Here is a 24,737-nt window from a genome sequence, read left to right on the forward strand (position 1 = left end):
CCCAGTTGTTGCTCTAACAGACAGGATATTGGGACCAGTGATGTTGGCGAATACCTATGAAAGCTGTCACGGCAGATCGAGGGGCGGGGGGGGGGGGGGTGGCCAGAACCACGCCCGGCCGCTTTTGTCTCCCAAGTGCTGATATTTATACACCGCACCAGGCCCCAATTTGAGGCTGAATCGACGTTGAGGAGGGCGCAGGGCAGGGTTCGTAGCGCAATGCGATAACCACTACACGACCGCTCCTCATTCGATGACGATTATAATCAAGCAATAAAGACAAATATTCCCCTATTGCCTCAACAGGTTCTAAGGAGCAAAGTGCCGTTAGCGAGCACCTATGAAGGCCGGCACGGCACACGATATGCTCCCATGCACTTTCTCTCTCTCTCACACACACATACATCAGATGTTAATACGTCGTTGCTGTCCTGTGTATTGGAGTTTCCGGTGCCGAGGTGAGTGGTGGTTAGGGGTGGAGGTGGTGGTTCAACCTCCACCTCTCCTCCACCTGTGCCACCCCTGCTCGCTTTTCCCCACGCGCTATGCAAAAGCCATTTTCCCAGCTTCATGTGGCTTTTCTCCGGATTCCTTTCCTCGGAACTGGTCACGCAGCTGCACCCCGAGGGGCACCTGCGCCAACACGCGTCCAGCCCCGTGCCTGACAAAGCACATGGGGCGCAAAGGGTGGGGGAGGTGGTGGCGGAGTGGTGTTGGGGGGAGGGAGGGTACGTTTTGTTGTTAATCTAACGCGAACTTACGAGGCAAAAGACGGAAACTTTGACGTCATCGGTGGAAAAAAGGCTGCGGTTGCAACGCGTTCAAAACGCGTGTTGCGGGCGTTAATAAATAGGCGGCTCCAGCAGGGCAAGGGGAGAGCCATTGGCGAGCTTTCAGCGAGATAGGGCGCGTAGGCGACTTGGTTGGGGAGGGGGTTACCACTGAGTCAAATGTTCTTCTGCGACTGCCCGTCAACTCGCACGCAGTCGATTGCGTGAAACGTGGGAGAGGTTTATTTTTTATCGTTTGAGGTTCATTCATTCTTTCTTCAATTTTGTCGGCGGTGTAGACGGACGAGGAAGGCAGCGTGCTGCGAGCTGCGAGGACGGCGGCTCCGGCGGATGATTTCGAAAAAATTACACCCGCAAAGTATTGTTGCTGATAGACCAAGAGGGCATCACAACTATTCACGGCAGTTACGTACAAATAGCCAACGGTGTGTGAGGGCATTGGCAGCCGACCGACGCTTAGAGATATAGGCCTGCGCATACATAGACGCGTATCAGGAGGACACGTTCACAGCTACCGCAAAAGGACTCCGAGACTGTCAGCGCAGAGAAAGGCGGTTCAAGAGATCTTCATCAACATGAGGCCGCAAGTCCCACACTTCAACTCGCACGGACAGAACGGCCACGCGGGGACCCATGGACACTGCCACACCGGGACCCACGGCCACGGCCACACCGGGACCCACGGCCACGGCCACACGGGCACCCACGGCCACACCGGGACCCACGGCCACACGGGCACCCACGGCCACACCGGGACCCACGGGCACGGCCACACGGGCACCCACGGGCACGGCCACGTGGGGACCCACGGCAACAGCGGCACTGGCTACGGTGGGAAATGTGGCAGCGGCGGCATGCAGGTGGTGAAGACCAGAGGCGAGCCCGTCTACGTGAACTCGCTGCCCTTGCCGCCGGAGAAGGACGAGACGCGATGGAGCTGGGTCACGAGGTGGTGGAGAGGCTGCACTCTCTTCCAGTGTCTCACCTTGTTGCTCCTGGTCACGCTGGTGGTTCTGGCGTTCATTACTCTCGTCCCACTCGCCTTCAAGTTGTACAAGGGAAAGGTGAGCGGGCCCGGTGATGGACGACAGTTGAGATGAAAGGTGTCGAGAGGGCTGCGTGTCGATGCGAGTGTGTGAGGAGGGTTGGGTGTTGAGATGAAGGATAGCGAAGGCGGTGGCAGTTTTGAGATGACCGATTGGTGAGATCAAAGGCTTTACAAGTGCCGCTTACACTTCTGCGTAGCGATGTTAAGTGAGTGTGCATATTAATAAAATGTGTCCTCCGTGAGCGATTTGCTTTACACTATGGTTGACGCGTCTTTTGCCGAAGTTGATGAGCTTCTTGTTAGATATCAGAATCAGAATATGTATTTATATACTGAAGGCATTCGATGAGCTGTAAAGCTCTTTTTGACAGGTGTCCAGTATATATAAACACCGAATGAACAAGTACACAAGTAGGAGAGTGGTATTGTAATGACACGTTTTATTTCTGTGCTTTGACAGTTTAGTTGCTATTTATGTTGTAGTTGAACCACCGTGTGGGATGGTTGACTCTGCATGATCAGCTCTCAGGAAGCCGATTAAATGTCCATTAGCAGTGTTTGGGAAGCCATCAGTGGTCGATAACGTGGAACTTGCACCAGTAGATGAAGGTTGCCAATGAAGATGCCCACCAACCAACACTCGTCTGATCAGGGAGGCACCTTGACTTTAAAAAGTATTTCATAATAGTGTTGTTTTGTGTTAGATCGCGTAAATATCAATGTATCGTTAAATTCGCCACCGCCCGACAAAGAGAATTAGTAAGCGTTGTTACGTAAACAAAACATGCCAATTCGTTGACTCTCCAACACACGAGCGGTGTGCTGTACTGGTAACGAAGTGGAACATTTTGTTCACGTGGCAAATCTTACTAATTGGCTGTGTCGGGTGGTGGCGGGTTTAAAGGACACATTCATATTTACGCGATCTGACCCAAAAACCCTCTATTATGGATAATATTGGTGGCGAAAAGTATTTAATTCATGTAGGAAAGTCTCAACGAGTCTCTTGATAATTTTTTTCACGAGGGTCCGGCATTGGGATGTTTTGGCATTTTTTAAAATTCGAGTATTGCTTTATGTGGGCGGAAACCAGAATATGAAGAGTAAAAAAACCCCACACGTATGAGGGCATTACAAGTCCACAATGATGGGTTTATGAACTAACTTTCTGCACTGCCACCTGCTGACCACCTTGCAGGCTTGCACGTGGGGATGTTTTAACAGCGAAAGTTTTTTTAACGCTTTATTGCTAATGTTGACGCTCGATGGCGAATTTTGCGGTGAACTATAAACACACACACAGGGAAATAACAACATTTTAAAACATATCCAAAGTGAAGTCAAAGTGGCTTTCTGTTTAAACCAGGGGGGTCGACAACCAAAATAACAATGAGACAATTTTTTGCGAATTCGGTAAAAAAAAATCAATATTTTGATTTAAAGCTTTCGTGACTGCAGGGATTCATATTCTTGGTTCTTTCGGTAAAGTCACGTAGAAGGGAAATAATAAAATAATAAAAACATAAAACAATAAAAATTCTCACGACGTTTCGACTGCTGTGAATTTCACACCTGATGATTGCTTGTGTTGCAGTCGAAACGTCGTGATGATTTTTATTGTTTTATATTATTATTATTTTATTATTTCCCTTCTACGTGACTTTACCGAAAGAACCAAGAATAAGAATCATTGTTTCAAGAGGCGCAATGCACTGTGGTGAATACAAAATGGCGGTCCTTACTAAATAACTGTCACGAAGCAGTTCGTAAAACAATTGCGTGCGGCTCTCCAGCCGCAGGTTGCCGACGCTGGCTTAAACGAACACCGCGTGGCACCGCTCATCTCTCGGTGTTCCAGGAGCGACGGTATAAATTCCACATTCCCAAGGACAGCACTGTTTTATTTTTCATAAAATAATGCTCAATATTTCAAGCTGAGTCGACCGCTGACTGGCATTGCAAACTCGTAACCTTCCGATTCTGATTGCCAAATGTGCTATGAAGTTCGTTTAAAATAGTTGCATGATTGTATGGTGAGCTGGCTTTTCCTTGCTGTTACTTCGTTTTATAAGTGACACTGAGAGTGGTGCAAATTGTTGTTGAGTGGAGTAGCAAAGATGGGGAATTGGGAGGGAACTGAACAGATAAAGCACTCCCCAAGTGGGGTCTAATCCTGTGACGGTGCAGGTGCGAGGTTTACTCTGCAGCTCGCCAGGGGATGGTGGGAGCAATCAGAAGCGTATGGCCAGTTTCAAATCCAGTAATTAATATTGCTTTGCAATGTAACTCTATTGGTATGTTATCGGTCTCTTTGCTGCAAGGTCATCATTACCCATGTGGCATAAAAGCTGAATCCCGCTTGTCTGTATCAGCCAATGTAAAATGTGTCTTTGGGACATTCACAGCCACTTCGAGTGGAGTGAACAACGCAATTGTGTGAGGTACATGGGCTCTCGGCACCATAGCAATCCATACTAACATCCCGTATTACGATCATCTTTGGAATCCCACAATCGCCTGTGGGTCTCATGTGCAGATTTGCGCGCTGCGCTACGAACCCAGCGACCCGAGTTCGATTCCCGTTCACGACGATTATCTGAACAGGTCCTGGGTTTCCCCCTAGTCGACTCAGCCTCAAATGAGTACCTGGTGCGGTGTGTAAACATCGCCTCTGGGAAGAGACAAAGGCGGCCGGGCGTGGTGCTGGCCACCCTCCCCCTCGTGTGGCGCCGTGCCGGAATTCATAGGTGCTACTCGCTAACAGCACTTGCCCCAACAGTCTGTAAAGGCTACACGGGGGATGTTTGCCGTTTTGTGTACATATATGAATCTTATGGCGAGATCCTGGGGTCAATTAATTGGGGGGTGGGGGGGGCGGCGGGGGTCACGAGACATCTGGACCACCCCGTAGTGTCCTGTGCACGCTCCTCGGCCATTGCGCCGTGACACGGCCGCTGCCCCCCACTTAGGGGGCCCCCCTGAGCAACATAAAAGGCGCAGTCCAAGCTGGGGGTTGACAACTCTTCACTGAAGCTTCTAATGAGATTTATTTATGTATTTTAGTTTTCTTCAAAATGACGTCATGTCATTAATCGTCATGGTACAGGCACTTCAGGTTTACATGACGTATGACGTCATTACGTTAGGCTGGCCGAGGTTAAATGAGTAACGCAATTGGATAACACCGTTATATTTTTTACAATGAATTCACATCTGTATGGCTCGTGTGCATTCATTATGTTAATTAATGTTCTTAAAATATCTTCGATTAAAATCTCCCACATTTACTTTCAACAGTCACTGGGAGATCGGAATGTGAACTACCTCGCCTGGTATGCAGGAGGTCGTGGGTTCGATCCCGACCCTGACACCTGCTTTATATTTGGAGTTTGAAATGTTCTCTCTACCCGTAGCCGCATGGATATTTTCTCGGGTCCTCTGGTTTTACCCTCCACATTTATAAACACGCGTTTAGAGTATTTGGCTGCTATAAATTTCCACGTGATAAGCCACTTCGTTGAGCAATCATTTGTGACCAGGTCGCTTCTGAAAAATAACTCTAGAGCTCAATGGGCTTTGCCCAGTAAAATAAAAATAGTTTAGTTCAAGTACATATAGTTTTAGTGATTTGATTACCGTTTCTACACTTTGCACTCCTATCGGCTTTTTTGTATTTTTATTGTAACTGTCTGACCCGCACCTACTGGACATATGTGAAACATAAGCTTCACAGCTCATCGGATTTCTCCAGGAAAAATAAATAATGGAAAACAATTACCTCTGGTAGAGACTTCCCGGCCAATCCGGGATGGTTGGCAACCTTAGGCCATGCACAATATGGATGAGAAAGACTTGCACTGTATTGTGCTGACGATCTCGAATGAGCGTGAAACCACTGCACGGTTGTGATTTCCCCTTTGCTGGTTTTAGTACGAGGATGAGAAACGAAGGAACTTGCTGTACGTTGGATCAACTTTGGCCGGTGGTGACAACCGTTGAACCCACGTTGACCAAACGTCTCCGTGCGTACTGGGGTATAACGCGTTGTGTTGCATAGACTGATTAATTCACACGAGGTCTGTGATTAATGTTTTTTTTCTCTTGTCGTTTCGCAGTTGATCGGGGACTTGAACATTGAAGATGGGGCCACGCAAAAGCCTGAGGCGGTAAGAATCATCTCCACTTATGTCGTAGAAAACACCGCAGGTCACTTCGGAGACGTTATCAAGTGCCCCTTTCTCGAATAACCCACAAGACAGACTATTGGCAACGTCTCATCGGGCCACACAATTCGTTTCTGTGCTATATGCTGCATTGCCAAGCAACAGGTATCCCCAATATTTCCATATGATGAGAAGAATAGTAACATTTGAATGGCCAAATGCGATTAGTCGTTCATGGGAATCAGAAAACGTGTGCTATTGCTGGCCTCGACACACCATTGTCCACGATAGTCTTGTTTCGATTTAAAGCATTCGTGACTGCAGGGATTCATCTTCTTGGTTCTTTCGGTAAAGCCACGTAGAAGGGAAGTAATAAAATAATAAAAATTAAACATAATATTTTTTTATTTTATTTTATTATTTTCCTTCTACGTGACTTTACCGAAAGAACCAAGAAGATGATAGCCTTGTTGTATCGGAGTTTAGTCTCTGTCACAAAATTATTGTAATGCTGTCGTGGTGCAATGGTTAGCATGCTGTGCAATGGTTAGCACTCAATCCAGAGGTCACCTATTCGACTTTCTGGAGCAGCAGTTGACACAATAGAGCATTTTTTGAAATCCTCCCCACTCTACCTTTCTCTCTACTCACCAGTATAAATGGGCACGCCACGGTTAGTTAATCGGCCGGCCTTGGGCGATGGAGTCAAACACCAAAATCAGTTTCTCAAGACGTCTGGGCAGCATGGAAGATTGCGCAAAATGACCCCTCCAGAAGGAGCTCTCCTAGTGGAGGCCCTTCCGCCATCAGCGGCGTGAGCAGGCAATCGCAGGGATGCACCTTTGTCGTTAATGTCACAGCGACTGAATAACGACAGCAAATGAGTTGAATGTATTGTTGCAAATTGGTGACCACATCGGAGTCACTGAACCAATGGTGAACTTTAATGTACAACGAGGAACAGCTGGCAGCCCACAGAGAGAATTGTAGAGGCGGTAAAGAGGTCGCTTGTCCACAACTGAGGCCGGCCGTGCAGTGGGTAAATGTGCACCCTTGTGGTGGTGATGGGAGTGAAACAAAGGAAGGCAAAAGACAAACATGACTTGGGCGTCGAGGCAGTAGGTCTGATGCCGATAGGAAGCACGCGGAAATGTGTTATGGGGCACAGCCCACGGCCCTTCACAAAGATGTCGGGATCTGGTGGCCACTTTGATCGTCTTCGAGGTGTGTCGAGTGTGACAGACATAGAATTGGCTCACGCGAAGACAGCAGCTGAATGTCTTGGGGCCAATCATATTGAGCCGTTGAGATAATGTGACCAAGGCCCACACCCTAAAACTCCACTCATCCGGCTCCAAACAACGTTTGTGTATTTTAAAGTGTATATTTAGGGTGTATGCCCTATTGTACGTGAAATTTTAATTCACGGTGATTAAGTGATCATACTCTAGTATATCAAGTCAAATTAAGTTAATGTGAATTTTTCATGATTTTTTTAAATGTTACTGAAACTTAAAGTAAACACCACTCTTCTTTCGAAATGTAAAAACAAAATGTGGGAAAATACCTCTTCCCTAAGAAGCCAGCAACAGATAACAATGGTCTCAGTAATATTTGAATTTGTTCAAACTGCCGCATACCAATCTCGACTCGGTCAAATCACACGCAATAGCAAGGCACATACAATTAATCAACAACAATGTAACGGTAACATCCTCCATGAAAACGCGCCTCTGGGGCTTCCCTGGTTAAAATAAATAAAGAATGAGGTTTGATCATTATAAACGGCGAACAAGAAAGCCCCCTGGGGATTTATTTGACGTGATTTCAATCCCGTGACGTATTTTTCGTCGTGCTTAGAGACAAACCCCGCTAAATTTAGGAACTCTAAACCACGCACACGTTCGTAATGCATATAGCACACCGCAATTGTGTAACGATAACGTTTACAAATCACGTTTACATAGACACACTGCGCGATGAAGGTTTTGTTAACGGGAAATTACGCTTCTAGACATTGAGCTATTGCGGTGTGGTGAAATAATTTGTCTGGTCTTAAATGTGAAACGTGTGGCTGGTGATCATTAATGAAATGGTAAAATGTGTTCTATTTATATGTGTATGATATTTAGGTTGATAATATTCATTAATATCTGGCGTTTGTTTTTCTTTTCGTTTTGCAGCAGAAGCATGAACTACTTGCACAGAAATTCGGTAAGCACGGCTTGAATTTGTAAAAAGAAAAAAGATAACTATGCAAAATGAGGCACAAAGACACAGATCCCTGTACAACCTTAACAGACAGTAGGGGTAAAGTGTTGTTAGCAAGCACCTGTAAAAGCCGGCCAACATTACGCCCGGCCGCCTTTGTCTCTCTAGTGGCAATGTTTAGACACTACACTAAGTACTCATTTGAGGCTGAGTAGATCTAGGGGAGGCCCAGGACCGGTTCAGATACTCGTCACTGGTGCTGGACGTGAGCGGAAATCGAACTTGGGTCGGTGGTTTTATAGCGCAGCGCGCTAACCGCTACACTACCGCTCGCAACAAATGAGGTACACCCAGACTCACACCTCCATCTAGATATATGAATACGTTTCCACTGGCTTCGGTGAATTTATTATCGCTTTCAGCAGCTCAATGTGTTCTCTCTCGACATTTGCTTGTCACTAATGATGATTTGTTTGTTTTTTCAGAATGGATAATGAACACAATAGAGGCGATTTCAATTCGATCACCGTTTCCAAGCGCTCACCTGACAGTTACAGGGCTGCCTTTCACTCAAGGTGAGTGGAATGCTGCGTGACGTCACCCGTCAGTTTTAAACGCAACTTGTTTCAGGAAACAACCGTGAAGCGTCCATGCGATGTGTACTATTCAATAGAAGGCATGGACTCATTCGGGGTTATGAAACAATGCAAAAAAAGGTGTGACTGGCTATTCTGAATTTAGATTTGTTCTCTTTATTGAAAATTATTTTATTTGGCCATACCTTGCCATGCTGATCACAGTGCATATTGGTCATTGCAGACAGCATTGACGTGAGGCATATAGCATTGCAGTGTGTATTTTGCTGCACTACCATCTGGCTCCCACCAGCCACGCAGCTGCCCAGGACTGTACCTTGCATTCATGGTGGTCGCCCATCTAAGCACTGGCCAAGCTTCTCTTTTTAACCTCTGGGATTTCGTCCAAGTTTGAGCACATTAATGGGTGATTTGGTGAGAGGCTATTAATAAACCCATGACCCACACGGCACGAGGAGGCCATCAACCAGCAGTGGATTGACATGTAAATGTGTGCATGCATACTAACGCTGGATTTTGTGTTTACTAGGCACAAATACAACCCAGTGGAACTGCACTTCTACAATACACGGAGAATCCTTCCTCCTGGGAGGCATGAAGTGTGAAGATGACATGCGTAAAGTCACCGTTCCCCTTGATGGAATATACAACGTGCACGCTCGCCTCACACTCATATGCAACAAAACCATGGAGCAAAGTGCCAGCTTAGTGGTTCAGTCTGACAGTTACCAGGACCCACGATACCTCTCCACTGTTATAGCACCCAAATGTGGTGTTGACCAGCGCACCACAGTGGCCTTGATTTTTGGGCTTTTTGAACTCAAAGCAAATTGTAAATTATCTGTAGCTTTGTCACACCCAAAATCGCTGAGAATCGGAGATAAATATACGTCTTTGGATGTGTACATGGTGTCGAATGAAATCAGGTCATCCAAAAACTAAACAAACTTTTACAACTTAAAAAACATTCTCATGCGTTAACGAGTGCACTATCATCCGTGTTGCTATTGTCGAGCACAAAGAGACTCAACTGAATTTTGTTATGCAAAGGTAGCATCGGACAACGGTTGGGGATTACAGGCAAGGACAATGTGCAACCCAGCCCTGCTGAAGCAATGAACCGGTGACAAAGGGATAAACCGCAGCTTCTCCATGCCTCACAACAACACAAAATATCACAGTGCACCACTGCCAGCAATGATGGCTGGGCTACTCAAAACCTGGTCAAACAAAGACGTGTGATGTCAGTGCATTGAATCCTCGCTCTTTTCAAGATCGGGAAGATGATGAGCTCGGGGACGTCAGGTGGCTGGCTCTCAACATTCGCGTCTAACAACATGCTCTACGACAATGGCATTGGACAAAAAAATTACAGACTGATCTGCAACTGGGGTTTTCCGAAACGTTTCTCAATGCCAGACGAGTAGAGCTCTGCAGAGCTCTGCTCGGTGTGTGCTACTTAGGGAAATGAGCTGTGGGCCACGTTATCCGGCAGCATTAAACTGACATCCCAGAAGGTTATTTTCAGATATTCACCAAATATATTCAGCCGAATAAGAAGGGCACGGACGGTCCTTGAATGCGACCGCTGCGGCTGTTGGCTTTCACCCTTGGACTTGTCCGATGGGCCGTGCTGTTCATATATTTTCCAACCCCTGTTTAATTCCAACTCTCGCGAGCGGTTATCGCAAGGCTGTAGATTGTGTAAATAGTTTTACTTTAACCACTCTCCATATTACCTCCAGTTCATTGTACTGTCGCCTTTGTGGTTATTACATATATGTAACACAAGTACCAACCAGTCTCTAGTCTTGTGTCACGTCTAACAATCTGTAACCATGCTTGGGGCGGGGTGGCGGTGTGGTTGATAGCGTTACCACTCTCAGGGGCTTTTGACCCAGAAAATTGAGTTCGATTTTGGGACTTCAAATGCGAGCGATATCTGAGCTGGTGCTGGGCTTCGTCTCCAAAGACAAAAATTCCCCGTACAGCCTTAACAGACTGTTGTTGGCAAGTGTTGTTAGTGAACATCCATGAAGGCCGGAACAGTACGCTTAGGGGTGGGTTACCAGCACCACGTCTAACCGCCTTTGTCTCCCCAGTGACGATGTTTACACACCGCACCAGGTACCCATTGGAGGCTGAGTCGACCTATGGGAGGCCCAGGATCCGTTGAATATAAACGTCACCGGTGTTGGCTGTAAGCGCGAATTGAACTCGTAGCGCAGCGCGCTAACCGCCTCACCACCGCTCCCCATCCACCCCATTAGCAAAAAGCATTGGCTAGCATGGTGAATCATGGTCACAAAGGGCTGTACATTCTACATTTCAATTATTAACATTGCTCATTTTACATATTTTTTCTCTACTTAACATTCGGTAATTTTAACAGCTTAATTTTGCTCAGGCTCAATAATAGAAAATATAACAGATGACAAAAATAATGTAACCGTTCCTCATGTATCAATCTCATCCACCCATAGAAATAACGTGTTACTTGTCCAGCCAGTCATTCTCCAATTGTTGTTTAAATGTACATTTGTTGTTAAGCAATGGTTATGATCGTGGTACTTGGCGAGCTTTGATCTATCCTCTCTGTACGAGTGGCTACCGTAGAGGTTGCCAACCATTGCTGTACTGTGGTGTCCACAGGCATTGGGTTACATTGGTTAAATTCTTACAAAAGCTCACGAATCATCACGTAAATTGACTTTGTTCTACGTTGCACAAAGATGCCATTTTTTATGTTTAATATATTTTGTATGTTGAAAGCCATATTTATTTTGTTAAATAAACTCTTTGAATTCGTATTGAAGTCTTCGGAGTCGTTGTATTGCACATTCACATCACCTCTAACAACAACAACATCGTCAGCAGCAGCCATGATCAATCCAATGCTGGATTGATCATGGCTGGGCGTCTCCTTCTCACTCAGTCCCACGACGGTCACGATCAAATCCACAGTCGTCACACTGTCTCTGCCGCGTGGGCTATCCTCTCAGAAGTTCTTCTCTCTCAGCCGCCACTCTCATGAGTCCGACATCAAGAACCACTTCATCGTCGCTGAACACAACAATTATCGTTCGTCTTCCTGGATGCGAGCTGCCACTGCGGTCTTCGTGGACCCACTGCTCAACAGGTTTCTGCACCTAGGCCAGGGTCCGTGCACAGTGAATCTCTATCTACTACAGCTGGAGCCAACGTGACCACAGCCCGCTCTGTGGATGTGCCCAACGCAAGTGTGATCGGCGGACAGCCGCGAAGCTGTCAGGGCAGTTGACGGACAGCCACGAGACTGTCTGCTGGGGCAGTGAGGAGCAACAGAGAAGATGAAGTCATGGGGGTGGTGCTGGGGGGATACGATTGAGCGGGGAGCTCAGAGAGCAACGCTGCAGGACGGCCCGGGGCCAATGCGGCTACCGGGTACATGGGACGGTGAGCAACCAGACAGGTCACAGGGCAGTCCAAGGGCAGCACTAACGAGACCCAGGGCAGTCTAAGAGCAGCACTAACGAGTCCCAGGGCAGTCCAAGGGCAGTCCAAGGGCAGCACTAACGAGACCCAGGGCAGTACCAGAGCAGCACTAACGAGTCCCAGGGCAGTCGAAGGGCAGCACTTAGGAATCCACCAGAGCTATGCACTTTTTAATGTAAATATAAAAATGTACTTATTTTTGAACTGCTTTTTGTGTTTCGTTTGCTGTCCTTCTCCCGCACCTCCGATTACAACTGTTGGCTCCGTACAGTGTGAAATAAGTTCAACATACACAGAATAAAAATGGTTAAATTCCAGTGCTATAATGAATGAATGAACATAACCTGATGTTTCCTGACTGTTTGAGCCACCCAGTCTATAAAATTTGTATTTTATTTTATGTAATTATTGTCAATTTCATTTCGAAACACGCCAACCCGACAATGAACGCTGCCTCCTGAGTTCGATTCCTATTCACCGTGAACATCATTGACTAGTGACCCGCACCGACCAGCGTGGTGAAGTATGGCTATACCAATTGCCGCAACCGACAGACAGTGGCTCATATGCCCTTCATCTAGTGGTGGAATAACAAAGTCCCGGACATTATAATTATGCTTGTACGGTACCGTATTATGTGATGGATCGTATTAAGGGCTACTGCAAAGACGTACATTCTAACCAGTAGCTAAAGTAAGAGCTTGGGCAGGACACGTGACGGCGAGAGGAGATGACATCAGGCGCTTGGCCAAAAAGATAACGACGGACGGAACGCGTCCCAGAATTCGTCGAGGTCTGTTGGGCGACGGAGCGATGATGAAGTCAGCTCGCGTGCAGCTGGTGTCCGCCGCTTGGAATATTAACATCGCAGAACAGTGAGAGACCTTCATCCAGCAGTGGATTGATCATGCCTGATGATCGATGATGACGATGATAGTGTTTCATCACCACCGTGTCTTTCCCCCATGCAGCGCTTAATCATCGGCGCACGCGTGCATCATACGTTCCTTGATCACTCATCGGTGGAATAATGATTTAAATCAGCTCCAGAGGGAGAGAGCGAGGGGAGGGGCAGACCCCCGCCCTCTCTGTTGAAGATTCAGCCGCCCACTCCACTCTTCGAAATGATCTCTCACTCGACACTGCCGTCGCATTCCTTCTTCCACTCAGCTCTGTCCATGTTGTTTACCCAAGGACGTTGCACCGGATACTCCTCCCAAGTTGCATCCATATTGTTCAATTCGCTTTTGCAAGTTAATTCGCTGTCATCCTCTTCCCAGTCAAAGCGTTGTATTCAGTCTTGGCTTAAAGCTTTCGTGACTACAGGAATTCATATTCTTTGGGTCTTTCGGCAAAGTCACGTGGATAGGTTCAAATTAAGAAAAATAAAATGAACAAAAAACTACGACGTTTAAATCGCAACACAAGCGGTCGTCATCAGGCGGAGAGAAAAGGGGGGTAAGCCTCGAATGCAACTGTTTATAAAGGTTTAAAAGTGGGCGTAGCCCAAGTGTTAGAACGGAGTGGGCGGGGCACAAGAGTCTAGGTCAGCAGTGGATAGAGCATCCTATAGAGATGGAATCTGAGCCATGACAGAGCAAAAGCTTTAGAGATGGAGCCTAGGCTAGCAGTGGATAGCGCATGCAATAGGCATTGTGTACTAGAGATAGTCTAGGCCAGCAGTGGATAGAGCGGGGCTCCTCCCCTCAGCTCCCTTCCCCAGCGGTTGCTGCTATCCGTAATATAATTATTTGACTCGTCTTTTCTGTACATGACATGTTTTCACATACTTCTTATAAACCACATTTTTGTTACGTATTCTAGATTGCTTTGTAGGGTCTGTATATTTGTCCAGCTTTCACAATCTAAAAACTAAATTAAAAACTAAACTATTTTTTATTTTACTAGGTAAGGCCGACTGAACTATGTTGCTCTTTTTCAGAAGCGACTTGGCATTAAATTGTAATGGCAGTACAGTCAACCTGCGGTGTGAGTGGACTAGTGGCCACGGGAGGTAATGGCAGTAGAGTCAATCTGCGGTGTGAGTGGACTAGTACCTACGGGAGGTAATGACAGGGGAGTCAGCCTACAGTGCGAATGGACTAGTGGCCACGGGAGGTAATGACAGGGGGGTCAGCCTGCGGTGTGAGTGAACTAGTGGCCACGGGAGGTAATGACAGGGGATATAACAATCGGTTTTACCTTTTCTGGCAATAAAACAGGTGTCAAGATCATGGGTTCTCCTTTGCCAGTACCAAAATATGATAATATGTTTTTCCTATTTTTTTCTGGCAACAAAACAGGTGTTTAGATGTTAAAACACCAAACTGAAACCTTTTACAAGGAATCATGTCTGCATTAACCACAATGCTCGTGGTCAGAATTCAAAAAATAACCATACTTTGATAACATATGTATTATCCTTCAAACTGATTGATCCACACCAGAGACAGCTTTCTTGAATGACAGGGGAGTCAACCTACAGTGCTAATGGACTAGTGGCCACGGGAGGTAATGCAGAGGAGTCAGCTTGCAGTACGAGTGGACTGGTGGCTACGGGAATGATCGAGAATAGGAGCGTAGCCATGTGACGGAAGAGGATGGTAGAGTCTGCTGGTAGAGCTCGCATCAAGAACCAGCGAGAAGGTTCAGGAATGGGGGCGTAGCCTCAGTCCATATAAAAGGGAGATGCGTGGGAGACTCGGAGCTGTTGCAGTGGGGGTCTCCGTCTGTCAGAGTGAATGTGTGATTCTAAATGTGGAGGGATAAACCGGACGACTCGGAGAAAAATCCACGCGACCACGGAGAGAGAGACATGCAAATGATAGCTCAACGAAGAGGCTTATCACGTGTAAATGTATAGCAGCCAAACACTCTAAACGCATGTTTCTAAACGTGGAGGGAAAACCCGGAGGACTCGGAGAAAGTCAATGCGACTATGGGTAGAAGGAGAACATTGCAAACTCCAAACATACGGGCGTCAGTCAGGATCTAACCCACGACCCCCTGTATACCAGGTGGGGTAGTTAACATCTCGCCACCGTGGCGCCCCGATTATTAATTTGCCATTATTAAAAAACATTTCAAAGTAGATCAAATGGGGTGGGGTGGGGGCAGGGGGGCATAGGAGCGACACGATCGACGAAGGAAGATCGTGGTCATCAAACCAATCCTGTTTGACAATTCTATATTGGTCAAAACGTTACTCTGACAATGCTTTTGTAATAAAGGTCGTGGAGACAACGTCTGGAATTCAGTATTCTTTATTAAGTTTCTTTCACAGCTGTCACTATACTCGTTCCCCTGCTCTATGGCTCCTTCACGCTGTTGGCAGACAGCGTGAGAGGGAGAGAGAGAGACTACTGCGGCCCGCCACGTGGCAGGCTCCGGACCTCCGCACCAGCGTGGCTCCCACCTTCGTTCCTCCAAGCTCTGACCACGTGCCACATCCCTGGAACCTTCCAGAGCCCACTCTACGGCCCCAGGGCCACGCCCCTAACTCGACTCCCCATTGGTTGCGGGCTGAAGCCAGTAGAGCCAATCATCCTCTTCCAGGTGTAACCTTCGCATTGCATCAGGGCCACGCCCCTGGCTCGACTCCCCATTGGTTGTGGGCTGAGGCCGGCAGAGTCAATCATTATCATCCAGGTGTAACCATTCTAGATTTGAAGCTTTCGTGACTGCAAGGATTCATATTCTTGGGTTTTTTCGTTAAAGTCACGTAGGTAAAAATAAAAATAAAATAAAAATCACGACGTTTCGGAGGCAACACAAGCCTCCGTCTTCAGGTGGCACTGTCACAGCACGCTCACTGTATCAAGCAAATGATTTACTTGATACAGCGAGTGTGCTGTGACAGGTGTAACCAATTAATCATCCAGGTGTAACCCATTTATCATACAGGTGTAGTAAGTTGATGAGGAGACGATGAGGAAGTTGAGACACACTGTTTATTAACTCCGGGACAGATACAATAGTTGAAGGGGTATCGGCCCCTTCACCCGTACTATGGGAAACCCACCCTAGTACTAAGCCCTCTGTCCTGTCCCCCAGTCCTCCTCTACTGGGCTATGGGAGGCTGACTGATCTGGCCCTGGCAAGCACAGATCTCGGCACCAGCTAACCAGCCTTGCCCTGATAAGGGCAGCGGTCTGGAAGCTCTTGGGCCGCGCCACTGGCTTACCCGGCTCGGCCCTTATAAGGACGGCGAGACCGGGGAGTCCCAGGGCCTAATCTCCGAGTCTTGGATCTTCACTGGTCAGCTTCGTGTCGAACTGCCTCGAGCTCTTTGGGTTCCACCTTTTATAGGGATCGCCTCCGAGGGCTGGGGGCGTGGGCAATAACTGATGCGGACGTCGGTGTGACCCCCCGTGTATGTGAGTGCCGACAGCCCTGTGTTTGTTGTCCGCCGTTTCTCCCGTAATAACCCCTACATCACCCCCCCCTGTACAGCTCGCAGCCGTCCCGGCTGCAACAATCCCTCAACCCCCAAGAATAAAGATTAACACCGTCAATACACGTGTGCCTCGTAACAGTAACAATAACAAGAACAAGCGTAACATCAACCGATGGTTCCCTAAAAAAAAAAAAAAAAAACCCCCACCCGGAACCGCAACACATATACAGAACGGTATAACAGCACATGCAATCAGCATATCGCGATCACACGCGTACATTGAAGCACAATAGCAAGCAAATCTGCAGGCGACCAACACACCATCAATCCCGTCGTAACTTTTCAACCACAACACAGTTATTCCCTCTCATGCAACGACCGCATCGCACACAGCACCTCGCAGCATAATACAGCCCAAAAAAAACATTTTTTTTTTCAATTAAGCCCATCGCGCACGGTGACCCACGAGATGGTACAGCACAGGATACCCGACGCTCCCACGTTAATAATTAACTTTACCATCAAGATAACAACTCCACGCAGCAGCGCACACACTCCCTTTGAAACTCAGCAACCACAGCAGACTCTCCGTCCATTCCCAACACACGCACACACTTACATGGACAGCAAGCAACAAGCAGATAGCGTGGTCATCGTTATTACACACACATACAACCATTAAAAAAACATATATACAATGAGCGGGTTCCGCAGCAACGGAACACGCGCGGAAAGCTAATCATAACAACCGGCGCGTTTTGGCGCGAGTCCGTGCAGCGGGCCCGTCACAAGGGGCCGGCTTGGTAGAGTCAGTGGCAGGTGTCGCATCAGCAGGTGCCTGGTCGTCCGGTTTCCCGGACGTGCCAGCGCCGCCCCCCACGGGGGAGGCTGGCAGCCCAGAGGGCTTCAGTCCTGGGGCTCCTGAAGACGGGACAGTCATTAGTGGATCAGAGGCTGGCATCGATCCCGCCCCCCCGGAGTCAGAGGACTCCCCACATGTTCGGCCATTTACGTGGGAGGAAGCGTGCGGAGCAAAAAATGGCTTTAACCGTGAAGGGTGCACAAACCACCGACGCTTCCCCCACTTAATGCGCACACATTGAGGCCGCACAACCTGCACAATTTCAACGGGGCCCCTCCATGGTCGCAACAACTTAGCCGAGGTGGCCAATGGCACCTGAGGGCAGTGCAACCATGCTCGGTCGCCTGGGTGCCATTCGTGCGTGTGAGTCCGGCGCGACCGCAATCTCTCGTTTTGTTTCTGGCGAGAGTCAGAGTTTTGCATGGCCGCCTGCCGTGCCTCCGCCAAGCGAAGGATGTTAAATTTAACATGGTCGGCGATTTTCGACTTAGCATGAGGCGCGGCAATCGTCAGCTGAGTCGCGACAGGCGGGTCAACCTCGCGACCATACATCAAAAAAAATGGCGAGAACCCGGTCGCCGCGTGAGGAGCCATCCTGTATGCCGCCAGGACTCCCCCGATCCGTAGATCCCAATCGTTTTGGGACTCAGATACCTGGTGGGATAGCATGGACGTAAGAGTCCTATGCAAGCGTTCCACCATCCCATCCGTTTGTGGATGGTAAGGCGAGGTACGAACTTTCTTTGTACCCAGAAGGCCACATACCTCGTGTAAAAGGGTACTAGTGAAATTCTTTCCCTGATCGGTCAACAACCGTTCCGGAGCGCCTTTGTCGAGGACGTAGCCCTGAACAAAAGCCTCCGCAACGGCCGCTGCGGACTGGTTGGCGAGGGGCCAAGCCATAGGCCATCGCGTGAAATATTCCACGCCAACCAGCAGGTACTTATTACCCCTCGGCGTGGAAGGAAACGGTCCCAAAATATCAAGGGCGACCAGCTCGTTAACCCGGGTGACCGAAATGGACTGGAGCGGTGGACTGGCTCCCTTCGCCGGCGGCTTCCGTTGTGCACACTGGGTACAGGACCGCAGCAGATCGTCCACGTCTCTTGCCATGCCCGGCCAAAAGTAATTAAGCTGGAGCATGGCAAGTGTTTTGAGGGTACCCAGGTGCAGGAGCCGTTCATGAGCAGCCCATACAGCCCTACCCCTCAACGTGGAAGGCACCACCAGCCTGTGACGGCGGATCGTCCCGTCCCAATGCATGAGTAAGCCCTGGCACCACCCCCATGAGTCAACGCCCGACTTCCCTTGACCTGATCCTTCCGCGCGACGTCGTAGCGCCAGGAGGGTCGCATCCTCCATTTGGAGGCGACCCCACTCAGTACTTGACAAGCCAAGTAGGGAATCACTCCCACCCTCCGAAATAGGACCAGCGTCCGAAGGAGTATCAACTGCGGCCGCAAGAACCCGATCCCGGCCGTCACTTGCCGATTTGCAACGGCCCGAACCCAAGAAACAAGTGCAATCCGGGGCGATCGGCAGGCGTGATAGGGCATCGGCGTTGGTGTGGCGAATCCCCTTCCGGTAAGTTGTCTCAAAATCGAAATCCTGCATGATCTCGAGCCATCGGGACAACTGCCCCGATGGCTGGTTAATTCGTAGGGCATACTGCAACGCTGCATGATCTGTACGGACGGTGAAATGCCGGCCGTACAGATATGGCCGGTACTGTTGGATAAAGAACACGATAGCCAACAGTTCGCGGCGGGTGACGCAGTACCGCTGCTCGGCCGGGGACAGTACTCTACTACCATAAGCCACAACGCGCTCCACGCCACCCACAATTTGTGACAGCACGCCTCCAATCCCGGTATTGCTTGCGTCCGTGTCGAGCACGAACGGCATGGAAAAATCGGGGTAGCTTAACGGCGGGGCCCCCACCAGGGCATCCCGAAGAGAGACAAAAGCGGCGTTCTCCACCGGCCCCCAATGAAATTTGACCCCTTTTGACGTCAAGGCATGTAGTGGCTTAGCGATGGAAGCAAAGTCCGCAACAAACCGGCGGTAATATGAAGCAAAGCCGATGAAGCTTCTAACCTCCCCCCCCGAGGTGGGAATAGGCCAGGAGCTGACACAACGCGTTTTGGCGGGATCGGTTGAGATACCTGACCGGCCGACGATGTGACCCAAATATTTAACAGATTCGCGCAGCAAATGGCACTTTTGTGGCTTGAATTTCAAATTAGCAGCGCGCATTTTGAGAAAGACGGCCCGAAGCCTATCAAGGTGTTCCTCGAACGTCTTACTGAATACGATAACGTCATCCAGGTAAATCAAACACACCTCCCATTGCAAGCCAGCGAGGACCAATTCCATCAGGCGCTGGAACGTCGCGGGAGCAGAGTGTAATCCCATGGGTAAGCGATTGAATTGGAAGAGGCCGTGCGGCGTTCGGAAAGCTGTTTTGGGCCTGGATTCGTCGTCCAAGGGAAGTTGCCAAAATCCTGAGAGCAAATCCAAAGTGGAAAAGAATCGCGATCCCGCGAGGGCATCCAGCGATTCGTCCATTCGAGGAAGCGGATAAGCATCGGCCACCGAGATCTTATTTAATCGCCGGAAATCAACGCAGAACCTTAGGGACCCGTCGTGCTTTTTGACCAACACTATGGGTGCACCCCAAGGGCTGGTCGAGGGAGAAATGATGTCCGATTTCAACATGTCATCTACAGCCGATTTGACATGATCCTTTTCGGCGGGACTTAACCGAAAAGGATTTTGGCGGATAGGAGCGTTGTCACCGGTGTCAATATGGTGGCGTAGCAATTTGGTACATCCGATATCGTATTTGTGTTTACTGAAGACGTCGGAAAATTCTCGCAATAAGGCGCGTAATCTAGCACGTTGTGCGTCAGACAGGTCAGGTGACTCAGCACACAACGCATCCAGCCAAACCTCGTCAGCGTCTGAGGCTAATCGCGTTTGAGAATCGGTGGCCACCTGGCCAATGATCGGCGTTTCCGCAGGTACCGGAACCGCATGTGCGAACACGGTACCTTGCGAAACCACTGCCGTCCGTGTCCCGACATTGAGGACCGCGATAAACGGGTCCCCGTACTGTATGGTCGGTGCTGGCGTCAGCTGGTGGTGACGTTTCAACCCCTGATAGGCTGCCACCGCGACCCGCCTCCGCCGATGACGTGGCGGCTGCTGGCTGGGCACCGTCTCCCGCGTGACGAGCTGGGACTCCTCCCTCCGCCCCTACTGTCTTCGTGGCGGGATTTTCGAGTCGCCCCGCTGTTGTAAAGGCGGGAGTTTCTGGCGGGCGTTGTCCATCTTCCCGCCGCGTCGCTCCTCCCGGCCCCAGGCGAGTTATTTGTTCCAGCATAGCGGCCGCTGCATACAAGAGCTCCGCCAGCCGCGAGTGAGCCAACGCCAACTCGTCAGTCGACGTCCCGGCCCTCTCCGACGGCCCCGCCGATGTCGGAGCCGGCAGCAGTTGTGCAGGTACGTCGGCGGCGATGTCTTGCACTGCCCCTCCCTCGTCGTCATCCTCTCCTGGGTCTTGGGCACGAGTCTTCCGTCTCGTATCCATGCTTGGCCCACTTCCAACACCAGATGTAGTAAGTTGATGAGGAGACGATGAGGAAGTTGAGACACACTGTTTATTAACTCCGGGACAGATACAATAGTTGAAGGGGTATCGGCCCCTTCACCCGTACTATGGGAAACCCACCCTAGTACTAAGCCCTCTGTCCTGTCCCCCAGTCCTCCTCTACTGGGCTACGGGAGGCTGACTGATCTGGCCCTGGCAAGCACAGATCTCGGCACCAGCTAACCAGCCTTGCCCTGATAAGGGCAGCGGTCTGGAAGCTCTTGGGCCGCGCCACTGGCTTACCCGGCTCGGCCCTTATAAGGACGGCGAGACCGGGGAGTCCCAGGGCCTAATCTCCGAGTCTTGGATCTTCACTGGTCAGCTTCGTGTCGAACTGCCTCGAGCTCTTTGGGTTCCACCTTTTATAGGGATCGCCTCCGAGGGCTGGGGGCGTGGGCAATAACTGATGCGGACGTCGGTGTGACCCCCCGTGTATGTGAGTGCCGACAGCCCTGTGTTTGTTGTCCGCCGTTTCTCCCGTAATAACCCCTACACAGGTGTAACCTCACATTATACTTTCAACCCACTCTGATTCTATGCTCCGCACCTTCCGACCCCTATCATGTTAAACACAAGCTCACGCTCACTTTAAAGGAGGGGGAGCTGATTGAATTCACGTGCGCGCCTAAAAATAAAAGAAAACTTACGACTAATTGTACTGTAATGAATGAATAAATTAATGAACAACCGTTCCGCGTCATTGGCCGGAAAACTCCTTCGGGTGGGCATTGAGAGCCGTGAGCCAAGTTTTCCTGTGCACGTGGCATGGGGCTCACACGTTGTTGTACCCGCGTGGCTGGCAACCAGCCAGCACACCCCCCCATCTCCCCGTCCACCCGGCGATTATTCCTGGACGCGTTACCTCCAGCGGTCACGGGAAATCAGTCGTTCGGGAGGGGGGTGGGGCAGCTTCCGCTCCTTGTTTGATATCGCGTGGACGGCCGTGAGTCGGTTTCGTGATCGGTGGCTGACGTTCGCGTAGCGCGACTCGCTGTGTGCGATACGCGACTGTGATATAGCTTTGTTTTATATGTGTGTTTGTAACGACAACATTTATAGATGGCGTATAGATAGCCGATCGTCTTTTGAGCGTTAAGAGGGTAAGGAATATGGGAAGAATTTCGTACGATGCGAACGAAATTCAACATACTGCACTGCTGAGAGGAACACGCATGCGGGTAGCCTGCGGCGTGGTTTGACTTGATCATCTAAAGGGGGCCGAGGAGGACAGGAAGACACTTGGAGAATATCGAAGCTTCGTGTGTAAAACAAAAAAGAGGAACGCGAGAAGACTCTCTAAGGAGGTTCGGAAAAGAACCTTGGAAAATAACCGAAACGGAACGTACCGAAGAAGATCGGAAGACCGTGGCTAATAAATACTGCCAGTAAATAGGTAACGCGAGAGCAAGACAGGGAAGACGCATCGAGTGCAGAACTCGCACACACACCCAGAAAGAGCGAGAGATGGATAGAGAGACGCGGGCAGCAGCAGGGAGAGCCACAACCAGTTCGGGCAGCAACAGCATGGCTGCGCGGGGTGGCGTGCAGGTGGTGAAGACTCACGGCGAGCCAGTTTACGTGAACTCGATGCCCGCGAGACATTCGCACGCGGGCAGAGGCAGGCCCGCCAGCGAGTGGGAGACGGAGGCGCCCAGCGGCGGCAAGGGGAGATGCCGGTGCTGCCCGGGTGTGCACGCCACGCTGTGCCTCATCGCCCTGCTGCTAGCCGGACTGCTTGCCCTGGCGCTGCTTGCCTACCTGCCCACGGAGCTCTACTGGCAGGACGGACAGGTGAGATGCGCGCCTGCGTGCGCGCACGTGTCTATGTGTGTGTGTCTGTTCTGTGTGGGTGTCTGTTAACCTGTGGATGCGCGCGTCTCTCTCAGCATGGGAACCAGCGTGGCAGTGGCCACACCAGGGCCCGGCCTCTCGTGCCACGTCCCGACCTGAATGGGTGCTCGCTAACTCTTAGCACCTGACACAACAGTTTGTGTCGGATATTCGGGTCCGGTTACTTTGTCTTTGCGCGTGGTGAGCAGTGGCGCAGTGGTTAATCGCACTGCGCTCCGAACTGCATTTACAGTGAATTCGGAGTTTTAAATCAAACCGGTATTTTAATAGTTGAGTCAGGTTGCAATATTACTGTTATAATTACATTGTGCAACTTCAATAACCACGTGATGTATTGTCGTATCGCGTTAATGATGACATGGCAACAACATTTCGAGGAACAATGTACGATTCTAATTCAATCTATAGAAGAAAATAACACGTCTGCTCTTCCAATTGTGAGCATTCGTAAACATGGCAATACAATCGTAAAATAACAGAGTAACAATATTGCACCGTTGTGTTATTGTCGTGCTAAACCCAATAACATTGCACGGATGGACAATTAGATCACTGTACGTAATTAACACGACAGTGATTATAGCAATACATTTGGGTGGAGCGGTGGCGCAGCAGTTAGCGCACTTCAATATTCGCAAACCCAACGACCAAAGTTCCATGCCAGCCACTGATAAAATCATTGTTCATCGTTGTACTCTACGAGAAGCTTCACCAACCCACGGTTACAATCATGGTGAAGTGTGGTCAACTCGCATGATCCGCAGAGCTATTTTATTAAAAATGCAACGGCATAAAATAGAGGATTTTTAACTCTCGATGGCCTGGGCGCTGTCACGTGCAGCTGGCGATCTGTGCCATCCACGTGGAGCACTCAAAGACGTGCTGGCATTGGCCAAGCTAATCATGGGCCCCACAGTGCAGTAGTGGGTAACTCATATACACAGCTGCTTCCCGGAGGAAACATTGTTATGTTGATGAGTCCGAACAAGGTCGAAACCGGTCTTCACAGCTCTCTCAGTCAGTCGACCTCTCTGCTGCCCATCAGTCGGTCACGTTTGCTCAAATTTTTATTTGATGGTGACCTCAACACAAGAAGGCCACAGCGCAGTTCTGTGGGAACTGCTGATGGTTTTTGCACAAGTTCACAAAGGCTAAGTGTTTGTCGTACGCGTTGTCGTGTTGCTGTTTGTTGTCACGTTAACAGATGTGCTCACGTCCACTTTGCATCCCCGTTACTCTGCGAGCGTACACGTGTGTGTGTGTACGCTTTACCACATGGCAAAACACTTCCTGAACTTTCCCTGTTTATATCGTTAATTAACCTTGTGTGTAAGGCTTATGCACATACACGCGACCAGCTGCCCACACCAATTACACCGCGTTGGGGCTTTTTTCCTTCCCTTTACACGTTAGAACATTGTGTTGCATAATCATGCCGGTCAGCTCGCTAACCGCTGTGCCATTTCGCACGGAGCTCGAGTTGACTCACAACCCCGCCTCGCACCGTGTACCTGTGGTGACCGTAGCCGTCAGGAGTGCGCAGCAGTCTCTCTGTGTGCAGTCGGCTGTTTGGGAGCCCGTGACATTGTTCGCGCCACGGTGGCGAGATGTTAACTACCTCGCCTGGTATACAGGAGGTCGCGGTGTTCGATCACCGACTCTGATGCCTGCTGTATATTTGGAGTATCTGGTG

At 49.6% G+C, this 24,737-nt stretch overlaps 1 protein-coding gene across 1 annotated transcript; it reads left to right on the forward strand.

Annotated features, from left to right (window-relative positions):
• Positions 1-1,366: 1,366 nt before the first annotated feature.
• Positions 1,367-11,616, forward strand: LOC133348435 (uncharacterized). The gene is made up of 5 exons (XM_061561232.1): positions 1,367-1,855; positions 5,955-6,005; positions 8,186-8,216; positions 8,699-8,788; positions 9,339-11,616. Exons 1-5 carry the CDS (start codon positions 1,367-1,369, stop codon positions 9,749-9,751), a joined length of 1,074 nt encoding a protein of 357 aa, XP_061417216.1. The 3' UTR covers positions 9,752-11,616.
• Positions 11,617-24,737: the final 13,121 nt, after the last annotated feature.

Source organism: Lethenteron reissneri, chromosome 27 (genome assembly GCF_015708825.2).
Source record: "Lethenteron reissneri isolate LAM-NWPU_2019-01 chromosome 27, ASM1570882v1, whole genome shotgun sequence".
NCBI classification, from domain to species: Eukaryota; Metazoa; Chordata; class Hyperoartia; order Petromyzontiformes; family Petromyzontidae; genus Lethenteron; species Lethenteron reissneri.

What these genes read in the sequence shown, in the direction of transcription:
- LOC133348435 (XM_061561232.1), top strand. Translation starts at nt 1,367, where the DNA reads ATGAGGCCGCAAGTCCCACACTTCAACTCGCACGGACAGAACGGCCAC. An exon ending in TCAAGTTGTACAAGGGAAAG is followed by an intron (nt 1,856 to 5,954) that starts GTGAGCGGGCCC and finishes GTCGTTTCGCAG; the next exon opens with TTGATCGGGGACTTGAACAT. An exon ending in AGGGCTGCCTTTCACTCAAG is followed by an intron (nt 8,789 to 9,338) that starts GTGAGTGGAATG and finishes TGTGTTTACTAG; the next exon opens with GCACAAATACAACCCAGTGG.